Genomic DNA, 14,038 nt, shown 5'->3' with positions numbered 1-14,038 from the left:
TTCTTCCTGAACTTGAATTGTAGTCTGGTGCTTCCCTAATAAACCTCTTAATTTGTGAGCTGTGTGTGGCCACTGCAGCGAATTATCGAACCCAGGAGAGAGGTGGTGGGTGCTTTGGGAGGAACGGTTGGAGAAAGGGGTGGAGGGAGGCAGCATGTCTGGCCTTGCAGTAATAGGCCTTGGGTTACTGCTGGTAATCCTGTCTTCCTCTTGTGGGATTAGAGGAGGTCAGAACATGTGGCCTCCTTGCCATTTTTTGCATAGGTGTTCTGTTAAAAGCTAAGGAGAAGGAAAGGTTAAGCATGAGAGAATAATCCCTGCATCTGTATTTTAGGTGGAATGTCAGAAATGTCATACAAGGGATGCTCAAAGTGCCCCGAAAGTTTAGGAAAAGGAAAGAGCATGTTTTTTTTGGGGAACCAGAATTAGGGTAGAGGAGGGGGAGTCTTTGTTGAGGTGGCACTAGAGAAAGTCTCAGAGAAGCGCAGGACTGCAATAGATAGGGAGAGGAGGACAACAGAAGAACAAAGCATGGACACAGGAAACAGGACACGCAAGTGAACCACTGGAGCAGCGTGGCTGGATATACAGAAGACTGGTGAGACATAAGCTTGGAAAGGGACACTACAGCTCCAACACAGAGTAATCTTTATTATCAAACTTCAGAGTTAAATTTTAAGTAAAAATTTTTCCTTCCACAGAACATGTCATGTTCCTAATCTAAATATGGTTAGATTGATAGGTAGGTAAGCTTATGCACTGATTTGTACAAATTCCTTCAACTTTTGAAGAACACAAAAACTGTAACCCACCCCAGCAAGAATGCTAAAGAACAAAACCGCCGGTTTTGTTTCCTTGAACACAATACAGGTAATATCTGTCATGTACAAACAACTCTTAAAAATCAACAGGAAAAAAATGTCTAAACACCTACATTTGTTGGCTGACTATGCCTCCCCCCAGAGGTATTTTCCTTAGTGTACTATGATAATTTTTTTCACAGCAACATGTTTGTTTGTTTGTTTTTTTTAAAAAAAGCATAGGCAGCCCTTACTAAACTACCTTAGAGGGGAGGGCGTGATTGGCAAACAAGTGTACACGATGCCTGTTACTAGTGTAAAAATATACCACACTTCAGTAAAAAAAGCAAAGGAATTGAACAGGCAATGTTCAAATAAGAGGAAACAGCCAACAAACATAAAAAGGAAGTCTGATTTTACTTGTAATCAAAGCAAATAATATTTCCCCCCATACTTAAAAATTTACTTGAGAACCAGTCTTCTTCAGGATATTTTAGCCATAATTATTACTTACAGCACTATACTGATTCATGTCATTATGTCAAACTGCTAGGACAATGATGAAAGAGAGCTGGGCTAGGCTGTCTTCTAACTGGGTTCAAGTGTGTGTCTTGTCACTTCTTAGCTGTGAAGTCCTGGAACATTAACTTCACTAAGTTTCTATAAATGGAGAATAATTAAATGTGCTGCTTAAATCTTAGGGTTCTTTTGAAGACAAAGTAAAGTAAATGAATGTGACTTTGTAGCATTTCCAAACACTACAAAGTATTTGGAAAGTAATTCTTTTGGAAAGTATCTCTTTCCAAAGAGGGTAAGTAAGAAGTGAGAAAACATGTTTGTTTATATTTATATTTATTCCCTATTTATAGGGAAGTACAATATAAATTTAAGGTATTATTTAAAAAATACTTTGTAATACATGGAGCCCTGGTGGTACAATGGGTAACTGACTGCTAACCGAAAGGCCAGTGGTTTGAATCCATCAGATGCTCTGCAGGAGGAAGGTGTGGCTAGGGAAGTTCTACTCTGACCTACAGGGTCACTATCAGTTGGCAATGATTTTAAGACACTTGGTTTTTGTAATGCATAAAAGTCATCAAGATTTTAGAATCTGTTTGCACCAGCCACTCCTCGGAAGTAAGGTTGGGCAATCCTACTTCTGTAGTGATACTGCCTGGGAAACCCAAGGAGGGGTCGCTATGAGTCAGGGCTGACTCGAGGGCACATAACGACAACAAAGTTGGCAATCAAGGCCATTTGTTTCTGCCAATAAACCAAAAATCCCACCGCCACTGAGTTGATTCTAACAGAATACAACTACCCCATGGGATTTCCAAGGCTACAAATCTTTACGGTAGCAGCCTGCCTCATCTTTCTCCTGTGGAGTGATTGGCTGGTGGGCTCAAACCGCTGACCTTTTGGTTAACAGCTGAATGCTTTAACCACTGTGCCACTAGAGCTTTTTGCTAATAAAAATTTCAAAAATAGCTAATTTTTAACACATTAGGTAAAAATAACACTTACATCACTTACAAAATAAGCTTTTGGTGGCTATAGGCCCAAATACGGATTATATGGCACAAAAAATTATATGAGGCAAGAATTACAAATATGTTTATGGTAGACACTTTTGGCTGCCTACTCATGTACTTAAGGGGACCTGGTGCAGTGGTTAAGCACTCGCCTGCTAACTGAAAGACTGGCAGTTCGAACCCATCAGTCCCTCTGTAAGGATAAAGATGCGGCAGCCTGCCCGTATAAAGGTTACAGCCTTGGAAACCCAACAGGGCAGTTCTACTCTGTCCTATAGGGTCACTATGAGTTAGAATGGACTCAGTGGCACACAATAACCCACGTACCCCTTCGTCCCTAGTAAGAGCACTAAGATTTAGTTCAGATTTGGCTTATAAGCTGCCATGGGAGTCACAGGCCCATTCTGGGTATCAAGGGATGGATATGGATTAATCTAAATCAATCATTTAATTCCATTTCCACTGCCTTTGCCAGTGACTGGCTTAGGGACAGGTACATACCTAACTCTGGCCATTGAGATTCAAGGGGCAGTCTGATGGGTCATGTAGTCTAAGAGGTTTCTCTTATATATTGGCCTTTCTGACCTTGGGTTTATAATTATGCTAAAAATGATTGACTAGGGCACAGCCTTACAAGAGATTGATTAGCCTACTGAGCAAATACCAAACCCACTGCCACTGAGTCAATTTTGACTCATAGTGACCCTATAGGACAGAGTAGGACTGCCCTATAGCTTTTCCAAGGCTATAAATCTTTATGGAAGCAGACTGTCACATCTTTCTTCTATGGAATGATGTTGCTGATGTAGAGTTGGCCCCAACTCACAGTGACCCCTCCTTGGGTTTCCAAGGCGGTATCACTATGGAAGTTGACTGCCCAACCTTCCTTCTGAGGAGAGGCTGGTGGGTTTGAACTGCCAGCCTTCTGGTTAGGCACTACGCTACCAGAGTTCCTCTACAGAGTGATATAGTGGGTTTGAATCATTGACCCTTTTTGGGTTGGCAGCAGTGCGCTTTAACCACTGTGCCATCTAATAGGGTTAAGTGACTTTGTAGGAATTGGTCAATTACTATGCAAATTAAGTGATTATTATCTACTGAGGGGATTGGTTAGTTTGTGGTCTGGCTAGGAGGGCCATGCCTTGAAATTGAATGTAAGGACCAGTTCCACAGAGGTTGAGAGGTCCGGGACCTCTCTATCAACAAGAACAGCTTAAAGTGGAACACATCCTTTGAACCTGAGAACCTCCTAGATCCAGAAGACAGAGTTATAACATTGAAGATGATAAGAGGGAGCAAACAAAGCAGAGCCCAGCAGCAGAGAGAAGGCGGCAGCAGAATGAGCAAAAAGAACCATGGGACAAATAGATGACTGCAGTGGACTCTCCAGCCCACTAAGCAAGAGAGAGTTGAGTGCCTTTGGGCAAGAGACTTGCTGATGCCTCTAGATACTTGTCAGCAGCACTAAGGAGCTTTAACAACTACCAGAGTAGGGAAGAGATCTAGAGGTCTGGATCTAGATCTAGAGATCTAGTCTGGCAGCAGGTACAGCTGTGAGAAAGCCCAGTGGTGGTCTTGACCAACTAAAGGACCTACTGGTGGACATGGCTGAGAAGAAGCTGAGAGCTGTCTTGGTTGGAACCTGTCCTGACTGACGAACTGTGTCCTGAGTTGCAACCTGTTATTTCTGAGTTGTAGCCTGTTGCTTCCCTAATACATCATATAATTATGAGTATGGTCTCTGAGTTCTCTGTTCTCTGGCCACTGCAACAAGTTGATGAATCCAGGAGAGAAATAGAAGAGTGCCACGGGAGGATGGGAGGGGTGGGAAGGCTGGGGTCAGAAAAGGTGAAGAAGTTGGAGAGTGGAGGTATGTCTAACCTCTCCACCTCATAGGAATCAGCTTTGGGCTGATGGTGATTCTCATTATTCCCCTTGAAGTTAGGTGACTTCTGATACTAGCAGGTTACAGACAATTTCTGGAAAAGAATGTTCTCCCTCATTTTTTTTTTTAAATCAATGGAAAGAAATTATTTTTCTGCCTCTTAACATGTTTGTTATAAGGATGTGATGCCTGGAAGTATGACAGCCCATTATGCAAAAAACAAACAAACAAACAAACAACAACAAAAAAAACACAGCCAGAGAGTAAAAGCCAGCACGCTAAAGATGGTAGAGTAGAGCGACTGAAGGAACGTAGGTCCCCTTTTCACATTGTTCACCTGACAAATTCATCAATTCTGGAACTGCCCTACCTCTGGACTTTTCATTATATGAGATAGCAAACCTGGTATTGTTTAAGTTGCCTTTAGGTTGGCCTTGTGTTATCAGAGGCCAAAACTCAGGTGGAAGAAGCAGAAAAGATGTCAACATTAAGCTACAACTTTCAAATCTGAAGTGACAATTCTGCTCCAGCAGTTATGTAATCTATCACTGACACAATTCTGGGGACAAACTCCTGCAAATATGCTTACCTAGAGGATTCCTGGCAAGTATGCTGGACTGTACAAATTAATGCTGTCCTTGTGTTTCTGTCCCCCTTTAGATTTGGGTAAGAGATTTTATTGTAGACATTTATTAAAAAGCATTGTGTGCCAGTTATTTTTCTAAATGGTTCTCTAAATCCAAACCAAAATGAAGCTCATTACTGACAAAAATTGTTTATAGCACTAGAATCGATTTGGGCAGAACAAAAGAAAGAATTCTAGATTTGTTAAATTTCTAAAGCTGAGTAGAAGAGTAAATTAAACTATTATGAATGAAAGCTAAGGCTTAAACCCTTGTTTAAGACAAGAGACTACAGTGGAAAGATTACAGGTTTTGAAAGCATAGATAAGATTAGAAATCTCAGTTCTGTTGCACTTAATATGATTTAGCCAAATTACTTAATCTCTAGGAATCTTAGTTTCCCATTTCCTCACCTATAAAATGGGGTTAATACCTACTTTATAGTGTTATGGTAGGAATTCAATGACAGGATGAGGCTTCCAGCACAACGGCAGAGACACACAAAGGCATTCCACCTACCAGTTCCCCAAATCAACTGGTAATTCTGTTTAGACCTACAGGTTGAAATTTAAATTCAGACCACACTATTTCCTGAATACAATTTTACACTCACTGTCTCTTCCAGTGCTTAAAACAACACTGTGAAGTAGGTCACTGTATGTCCATTTTGCACAGGACAACCCTAAAGATCACAGAGGAAGGGATGTGCCAAATGCCACACAGTATAGTAGCAGCAGAGACAGGATGCAAGCTCAGGTTCTCCGACCACAAGATCAGCAACTCTGCTCATTCTGAGTCTGTACATAGAATACAACTTTAGATTTTGCCCAAATTATTAACCAAACTTTGTTTTCCCCTAATAAAATCCAAATCTTATACCATATAACCCAAGCATACTATTCCCTATGGAATTATTCTAACTTCATTTATTTCATCAATATATATGAAAGTATACATGTAGATGTGTAAACTTTTAGCTTACACATCTACATATATATTTACTCACAATGAGGCACAGTATAAACAGAAGCTATGTTATTAAACTACATTAGCAGGCACACATACCATTCTGGGGATCAACCAGAATCCCCATATACACCTTAAAACTTTTCAGCAAATGCCAACATTGACTCTTACCTTAGTAAGATCCATTCCAAGCCTAACCTGGGACAAGATATGCATGATAACACTCTTGTGCTCTTCCACTGACCCTGACTCCCCTTCATCATCTCTATCGTCATAGGAATCAAAAAGGTCTAAAATAAAACAGATCTTCTTAGATTGGTGTTAAGTTGGGCCAATCAGTGCTGCTACAGTACTGCAAATATTTTTAAGCAAAAAAAGTTAAATTCTCAAAGACCACTTACCAGCATCACTTGTTCCATTGGACATGGAAGAATTAAGTGATTCTGTGGTGTCCGGGCGCTTCAGACTATTTCCTGAGCTGCTGTGTGTCAAGACTGAGGCAGATCCAGAGGAACTGAAAAAACATTTCAATCTCTTAAGCCAAAGCAATTCAAAATCATCATAAGATGTAACCCAACAAAGCTATTTAAGACCGATATGTGCAGACAGCTGACAGAAACACACTAGGCTCTTACAGTTAGCTGGTTACATAAATACATATATACACACATATATACACTTTCCACATCCCTCCCTACAACCCTCATTCCAGGATTATAAACTGTAAAATCTGATGACAAGGTCTCTTGTCTTGTGCTCTGGACAGTGCATACTCATCCAAGCCGTATTAAAAAGGCAATGAACAGGTCATTAAAAATTAGTGAAGTTTTGTCTCTGCATCTATTTAACCTTAAACTTAAAGTTCATTTTCTGTTTTGTTACATTACATAAATGTAGCTATGTCATAATTCTTGGCAACAATTTCCAGAACCTCAAAAAAGCAACAGTCTACTACTTAGTCTCAGAAAGATGTCTTGTCTATGTTTTTGAGATCCTTTGATAAAAGACCACAAGTATTAACATCTTCTCAATCATTAAAAAACTGTACTTGAAATTGACAAAATAAAAAAGCATATTATTTTTCCAATTAAATTGATAGTAACTGGCATTATAAGCTAATGTCAGTTACTATCAATGCTCTGATGGTGTAGTAGGTAAGGGACTTGACTGCTAACTAGAAGGTCAGTGGTTCAAACCCACCAGCTGCTCCACAGAAGGAAGACCGGGAGATCTACTTCAATAAAGATTTATAGTGTCAGAAACCCAATGGGGGTAGCTATGAGTCAGAAATGACTCGACGGCAGTGAGTTTGATTTTTTTGGTTTGGCATTATGAGCTGGTTACTATGGTCTAAAGAAAGCTTCCTCTGTAAGTTGTTTTACCTGTGATACATCTTTCCCAGGATGATTATGTATATAAAAATAAAACAATAATCAGAAAGACATACAGTTTAAGTATAAAAACAGACACCAAATTTCTTACACTGAAGATATTATTTCTAAAACAGTACATACAATATAATAATTGGAGTCTTACTATAAATCTAAAGGTGTGAAAAATTATTATGTATACTAACTTAAACATAGTTTGCCCTGGTTACTTACCTTCTTTTGATCTATTTTTCAAAAATCCTTAGGTAACTAAATATTGCTTCTTTGATAATTTAGTAGTATACATCACAAGGTACTGTAACTAATGTCTACCTCACCAGTTTTGAGAGCCAATGGAAATTATGAGTAAAAGACCTAGGTAAGAGAAATCAAATTATTGTTAAATACAAAGAGCTGCATGAAAATTACCTTCAAAATGTTTTGTGGCTCTTTGATACATCATCAAAATAGAGTCAAATTTTTTAAATCAACTGATCTAAAAACCCCAAATCCTATAAAACACGAATCTCATTTTAGATGCATTTCCAAAGGGCAGATCTATTTATGCTATATGTTTCCTCCACATCCATGGCTCAAAACCATGGCTGTGAAATGCTCAGTAAGGTTTAAAAATGAGAAATTTAAAAGTGGGCTGGGTGTGGGGGTGGATCAGAAATTCCCAAACGTTCCATAATTTTCCTGTTTCAGGCGAAATCATTTAAAAAATATGGCTAAAAACATCATCATTGATAAAAACAGTACGCATATATATAGCAAAGGGCTAACTTGTATAGAATTTAATCATAAGATTATAAAGTACATAAAAAAGTTTAAAGCCCAAACTTAATTATAGCAACAAAAATTTACTGAATACCTAGTATGTGCCATATACTGTATGTATGTCTCTCTGTACTAATCTCCATCATGACCCTACAAGGTAGATGTTACTGCTCTCATAAAACACAGATGCTCAGAGGGTCAACTGACTGACCTGAGGTCACACAGCTAGCTGGTAAGTAGTGGAGCCATTTCAAACTGAAGTCTAGTTCCAAACTACAAGTTCCTTCAACATGTATTTCCATCTAGTTTACAAATGCATAAAACACACTGTTCAGTAACATAGTTCACAGACCTGTCATTATTATCAGCCATTAGAAACAAAACAGTGAAAGGACTTAAGCATTCAAGTTCTCTTTCTTCAGAGAGAGAGAGAAAAATATTAGATACAAACTTACCCAAAAGTTAGAAAACTAGTAGTAGCAAGCAGCTAATGACATACAGGTGTCACAAGTGGACTACAGAGGCCAGAAAGAGAACTAGAGCCAGATGAGAAGAAAATATGGATGGAACTGGAGCCAGCATACCCAATCTGAAGGGAGTTAAGGCCCACTAAAACAAATCTAACAAATCACCAAAACACAGTGCTGGCTACATAAAACATCGGCAGTCCCTGCCAATTTGGGAATCTAGATTAGGGCATATAGGTAAAGGTGTGAATTAAAGGGAGAAAAGGAACTAAGAGTGGGCTAACTGGACAGAAAAAGGAAGTTATTTCTTACTTACTGAAACACTGCATCATTTCAAGTGGGAGGTTTATGAACTGTGTATTTGTCCTGGGGTAGAGTACTGAGAGAGCTCAGAGAAGAAAGCTTATGAGAGGGGAAAAGGAAGCCCAAGAGACTGAAGGATTTTGTGGACACACCCATTATATGCACAAACAGTAAACATTTTAAGAAAAAACTTTTATTTTATATATATTTCAGGAGAAGTCCTGAAACTAGGACTAGAGACTGACTAACAGTGATGTTATAAAGCTAGGCACATGTCACCAAACTTTTACTGAATACAGTTTTAAGCTTTTAGAGGGTGAATAAATAAATAAGTACATTTCCTAGCAAACCAGAGTTGGCTGTACTTTTTTTTAGAATAATACTAATGTCCAGTATAGGAATTTCCTCTTAATTCTGTTGAAGTAAAAGAATGATAGAACACTTTAAACATTAGTAATAACCATTTATTCCTAACTTTGGAATTTTCTTCCAAACTCCTATTTTCTTTTAACTCCATTATATCAAGAAAAACATTTTTTTAAAAAATTATAGTAAAATTTCAACTGCTGTTGTTAGCTGCTGTTAAGAATCTTTGTTCACCAAAACAAAACCCTGCCCTGTCCTGCACTATCCCATGAGCAGTTGGGGAATGTGATTTGTGATCCACAGGTTTTTTCTGGCTAATTTTCTGAAGTAGATCGAGATGCCTTTCTAGGATCCTAGTCCACGTTCATCTGGAAGCTCTGCTGACACCTGTTCAGGACCACAGCAACACACAAGCCTCTACTGACAGATGGGCAGTGGCTGCACGTGAGTGCAACTGGGTGGAAGGTGGGAATCCTACCACTGTACCCATGAAATTGCTATGTTGATCATGGTTTCTCAATAGTTTATTTCCCAACATAAAATATTAAGAAAAGAAACTAAATCCTTTCTGCTAAATTGACCTTCTTGAATTTGTAGGTTCAAATTTCCCTTTCTTAACTCAATATCCATTTAACAGTATGTGTTCAATTAAGTCACTTTTTCCCACATTCAAAAGCCAAATCTGAAGTCAAAAACTTCATGAATAACACAGTCATTTTCCTTATAAATGTCTGAGATTTTGAGCATTTGGGATGTAATTATATATGAAAACCATCTTTCTCAGTTCATGTACACACTTAAGAAATCTAGAGTCCTATGCGGTATTTCTTATTAAAAGAAGCCAGCACTCTTGGTCCAATAGAGCCTGATGGAACCACTCAGACTGTGGCCCCTAGCTGCCCTTCAGGTCTGGAATTGAACCCACTCCTGTGGCTTCCAGCCAAACAAAAGACAGGCATACGAGCTGAAAGTTTACATTAGGTAGATATACTCCTTGGAGAGATCAGTCATGGAAGAAAGAAGGGCTGTGTATGCACAGGGAGATAGCTCAGAGGATACGAGTGCATGGAGGGAAGGACATAGGGAAGATGTAACTATCAGGAGGAAGTGGGAGGGGAGCTGTTGCATTGTGGGAAATTTTAGTCAATGTCATGAGACAAAGTATATGTGAGCTACTGTATAGAAAGTGAATTTGCTCTGTAAACTTTCACCCAAATCACAATTAAAAAAAATTAAAATAAATAAATAAATTAGCAAAAGAAACCAGCACTCAAAGTCTCAGGAGTGGCTGACAGTACCAAGCTTGTGCCCTCATACATAATCATTTCTAAACTTTTACTATCTTAAAAGCAAACTACAAGCTGCAGCAATAGTACCAGACCCTCAGAAAGCAGGAGAATTAGAAAAAATATACAACCACGAAGCTAACCACATCTGTAACAAACACCAGTAAAATTCACTCAAATAAAGAAAATATTAATCTGCTTTCTGTAATAACAGCTACCCTTTATTAAGCTCTTACTATGTGCCAGCACTTGATTTAACATCATTCTCATTTAAGCAGTCACAATGACCTCTTAAAGTTAAAACAATTATCACCCTCACTTTACAAAGGAGGGAACTGAAGATTACATAGATTAAATAACTTGACAAATGCCAGTTAAAGCTGTTTTCTATGTAACAGCACGGCATATACCTAGCTTTCACTGATGTTGTAAAATAGGTTCAGTATTTTATAATGAGGTAAATCAAGACCTGACAAAACATCTGCCCATTTAGTATCCAGTGCTATTATCTCAGCTCATCAACATTTCTCAATTTATTACCAGGGTTTAACTGGTCTCTCCACCTCTAATCTAACATCACTGTACTAATGCTAAACAACAAACAAACATACAAACAAAAAAACCTCCTCCTGTCTACAGACTCATAGTGACCCTACAGGATAGAGTAGAACTGCCCATAGAGTTTTGAAGGCTATAAATCTTTACAGAAGCAGATTACCTCATCTTTCTCCCAGGGAGTGGCTTGTGGGTCCGACTGTCTACCTTTTGGTTAGCAGCTGAGTACTTAACCAGTGGGCCACGGGGTTCCTTACTTAAGAAAGACTATCTTCCTAAAATGCAAATCCGACCAGCAATTGTTATCACTCATGAGAAAATGTTCAAAATCCTTAAAAAGCTAAAGGACCTGTTCATGATCTGGCCTTTGTCAATCTTCTCAGTATCACTGCTTTTTGTTTCTGTTGTAACCACCTACCATAATGCTGTAGTCCTGCTAAATTACTTGTAATTCTCCCTAAAAAATGAAGCTCCCTCTGCCTGCAGGCCTTCTTAAATGGGTTTCATATCCATTTTCCCCTCTTCTCCTCTCCCTCCTCCATTCCCTTTCTTTCTACTCATCCATATCTCACCTAAGGATTATATCCTCTCCGCCCCATCCTTCACTAATTCTCAGACTTCAAAATACTCCCACAGCTTTCTGGCCTTATCCTTACCATAGTACATACTCCACTGAATTATAAATGTCTGTTTATACAGAATGTAAAACTCCTTGAGGGCAGATATGGTATGTGTCATCTCTCCATACAGTCTCATGCCTGACTTATAGCAAGCACTCAATGAAGTACTGAACATCTCCACTCTAATATAAAAGACAAGTGGTAGTAACCTCTTACTTGTATAATGTCACAGCTAACTCCTGCTCATCTGTCCCTCTGCTAATGTTGGTGCTCTAGAGCATGAGCCAGACTTCAGTAAACAGCATTAGTATATATTACTACAGCAGATGTTACCCAGTCCATTTGGACTATCTCAGGAGTAAAACCAATACTTTTCCAGAACTGATTTTACTCAATGTGCCCACTGAAAATAAGTTGTCCTTTTTACTTTTCCAGTAATAGCTTATAAGGCAGTCTATCATTACCACCAGTCTCTAAATTAAATTACATTTTTAAAATTAGGAGAATCATTTAAACACATACTTTATTCATCTACTTACTCTATTAAGCGCTTTGGGGATGAGCCACTTTGATGGAATTCATCAGCATCATAGAATTCATCCTCACTGCTAGAATAAGAGAACTCTGGGACTGTATTTGGAGACAAGTTGACATGGCTTGGAGAAGTTAGACTGCTACTAGGTGGTGAGTGCCCACTGCCTAGGAAGTTAAAAAGTTCTTGATTAGGGAAAGAATGATCATGATAGAGGAGAAGGAATTAGGGGAAAGGGGTCAAATGTGACCTTTCTCAAATCGAGAAAGAGTTTGGTTAAACTGATAGAGAAGTCCCTATACTATTTGTAAAGAAAAGTCGAATTAGGTAAAGAAAAGGGCAAATCATGTTATAGAATAGGAGCATAAGCCTTTTAAATATATGAAATAATCCTTTGTCCCTATTCTGTAACTAAAGGTTAGTTTAATTAGAAAGAAAGCTCTTTTGACTATATCAAAGTGTCTGGATTTTGGTGCTGGAAGTTCCATGGTTGGTACCAAGCACCAAGGGCAAACCAAGGCTCTGATTTTATGCTATAGATCCTGATACCTAGTGAGCCAATGGAACATAAAATGGAGAGAACATCAAGACTCCATCAACTGTAAAATAATGTTCAGGGTGACACATTCACATTAATTAATAAATTTTAATTAATTAATGGCAGTCATATGAAAAACACAAAACTTGTGGATCAAGTCCTAAACACCCACCATCCAAACTCCTCATTTCTTTTTCACCTACTTTTAACCTAGATGCTTGAAGCTCAGAGGCAAAGATGAAACTAGAGAGGCACTATATGAAGAATATGGAAAAGCAAAGGATCAGGAAGAACATCTTTCTATTGCTAAACACTCTCACTAAAGAAACAGACATTAAGAGATCCAGAGAAGAGTACTATCTCATTTCTGTAATGATCATTTTCTAGTCATAAAGTACTAACAATGAAATGATCAAACAGACCAATAGAGTATTGTGATCAACTTGGCAAGTGTCTAGAGCATCTAAGGGCCCTCAGACAATGCCAGTCTGCTATCAACACCTGGTGAAGACTAACCAAAACCCCAGGCCACAGCTGGAAGAAACCAAAGCAGCAGCAATAAAAACAAGTCCTGAGGAACCTGTAGATTTTCAGTCCATCCCTGTACTTAAGAAGTTCAGCTTGCCATACACAGTGACAGTGCTCACAAAGATAATTTTAAAATATAACACAAAAAGTTTATCCCGAAAAGATAATGCTTCTTGTAGAAATTCCAATGGTCGCTCATCTCAGCAAATATTAATTTCCCCTCCAACAGCAGCAAGAAGGAAACTTTCTCTTATTGGAATGTGTGGGGGTTGGGGGAGTGGGGGAGAGAAAGACCAGGAACTACAAATGATTAAGTAACACGCAAATACTTCAGGTATGAAAATATGTCCAGGAAGAGATGAGTAGGAATGGGAACTATAAACAAGAGAAGTGCATTTTCCTATGATGGCAAACATTATGTACTTTCTCAGCTGTTCCTTTATTTCTTTTTTGTGTTAGTGAAAGAGATAGAGAATAGAATGGGGGAGAAGATGAAGTTAGGATAAAAAATAAACCAAGCAATATATAAATCATTGAAAATGTAAAAAATTTCTTTATATCTACTCTACAATGTTACATTTTTAAAACATCTTTTTGAAGTAATCTGTTTTTCAAACTAACAAGAGGTAAAATATGTCATGATTTGCAGAAAAAAAGTCAGCCACATCATTTCAACTTCTTTACTCAAACTGCTTATCAGCATTTTCCCAAGAATTTCAAATAAGATAGCAGTTGTTAATCTTTTCTTTCAAAATTCACCCATCTATGCTGTTAAATGGGAGCTCTGATAGCATAGTGCCTAAGGCACTTGACTGCTAACCAGAAGGCTGGCAGTTCAAACCCACCAGCCACTCCTCAGAAGAAAGATGGGGCAATCTACTTCCATA

General features: G+C 38.5%; 1 protein-coding gene across 1 annotated transcript in view; it reads right to left on the bottom strand.

The window, feature by feature from the left end:
- The window catches only part of OSBPL9 (oxysterol binding protein like 9), a 296,123-nt gene that overhangs the window by 17,399 nt on the left and 264,686 nt on the right, over positions 1-14,038 (bottom strand). The window contains exons 12-14 of the mRNA XM_007945882.2: positions 12,093-12,252; positions 6,208-6,320; positions 5,978-6,096 (exon numbers count right to left, since the gene is read on the bottom strand). Coding sequence (XP_007944073.1) covers positions 5,978-6,096; positions 6,208-6,320; positions 12,093-12,252 — 392 coding nt within the window. The remainder of the gene's footprint in view (positions 1-5,977; positions 6,097-6,207; positions 6,321-12,092; positions 12,253-14,038) is intronic.

Source organism: Orycteropus afer, unplaced genomic scaffold, assembly GCF_000298275.1.
Source record: "Orycteropus afer afer isolate SDZICR_OR568_19922 unplaced genomic scaffold, OryAfe1.0 scaffold00145, whole genome shotgun sequence".
Classification (NCBI taxonomy): domain Eukaryota; kingdom Metazoa; phylum Chordata; class Mammalia; order Tubulidentata; family Orycteropodidae; genus Orycteropus; species Orycteropus afer.
Note: the sequence above shows the minus strand (reverse complement) of the source record. Positions and strands in the feature narration are given on the sequence as shown.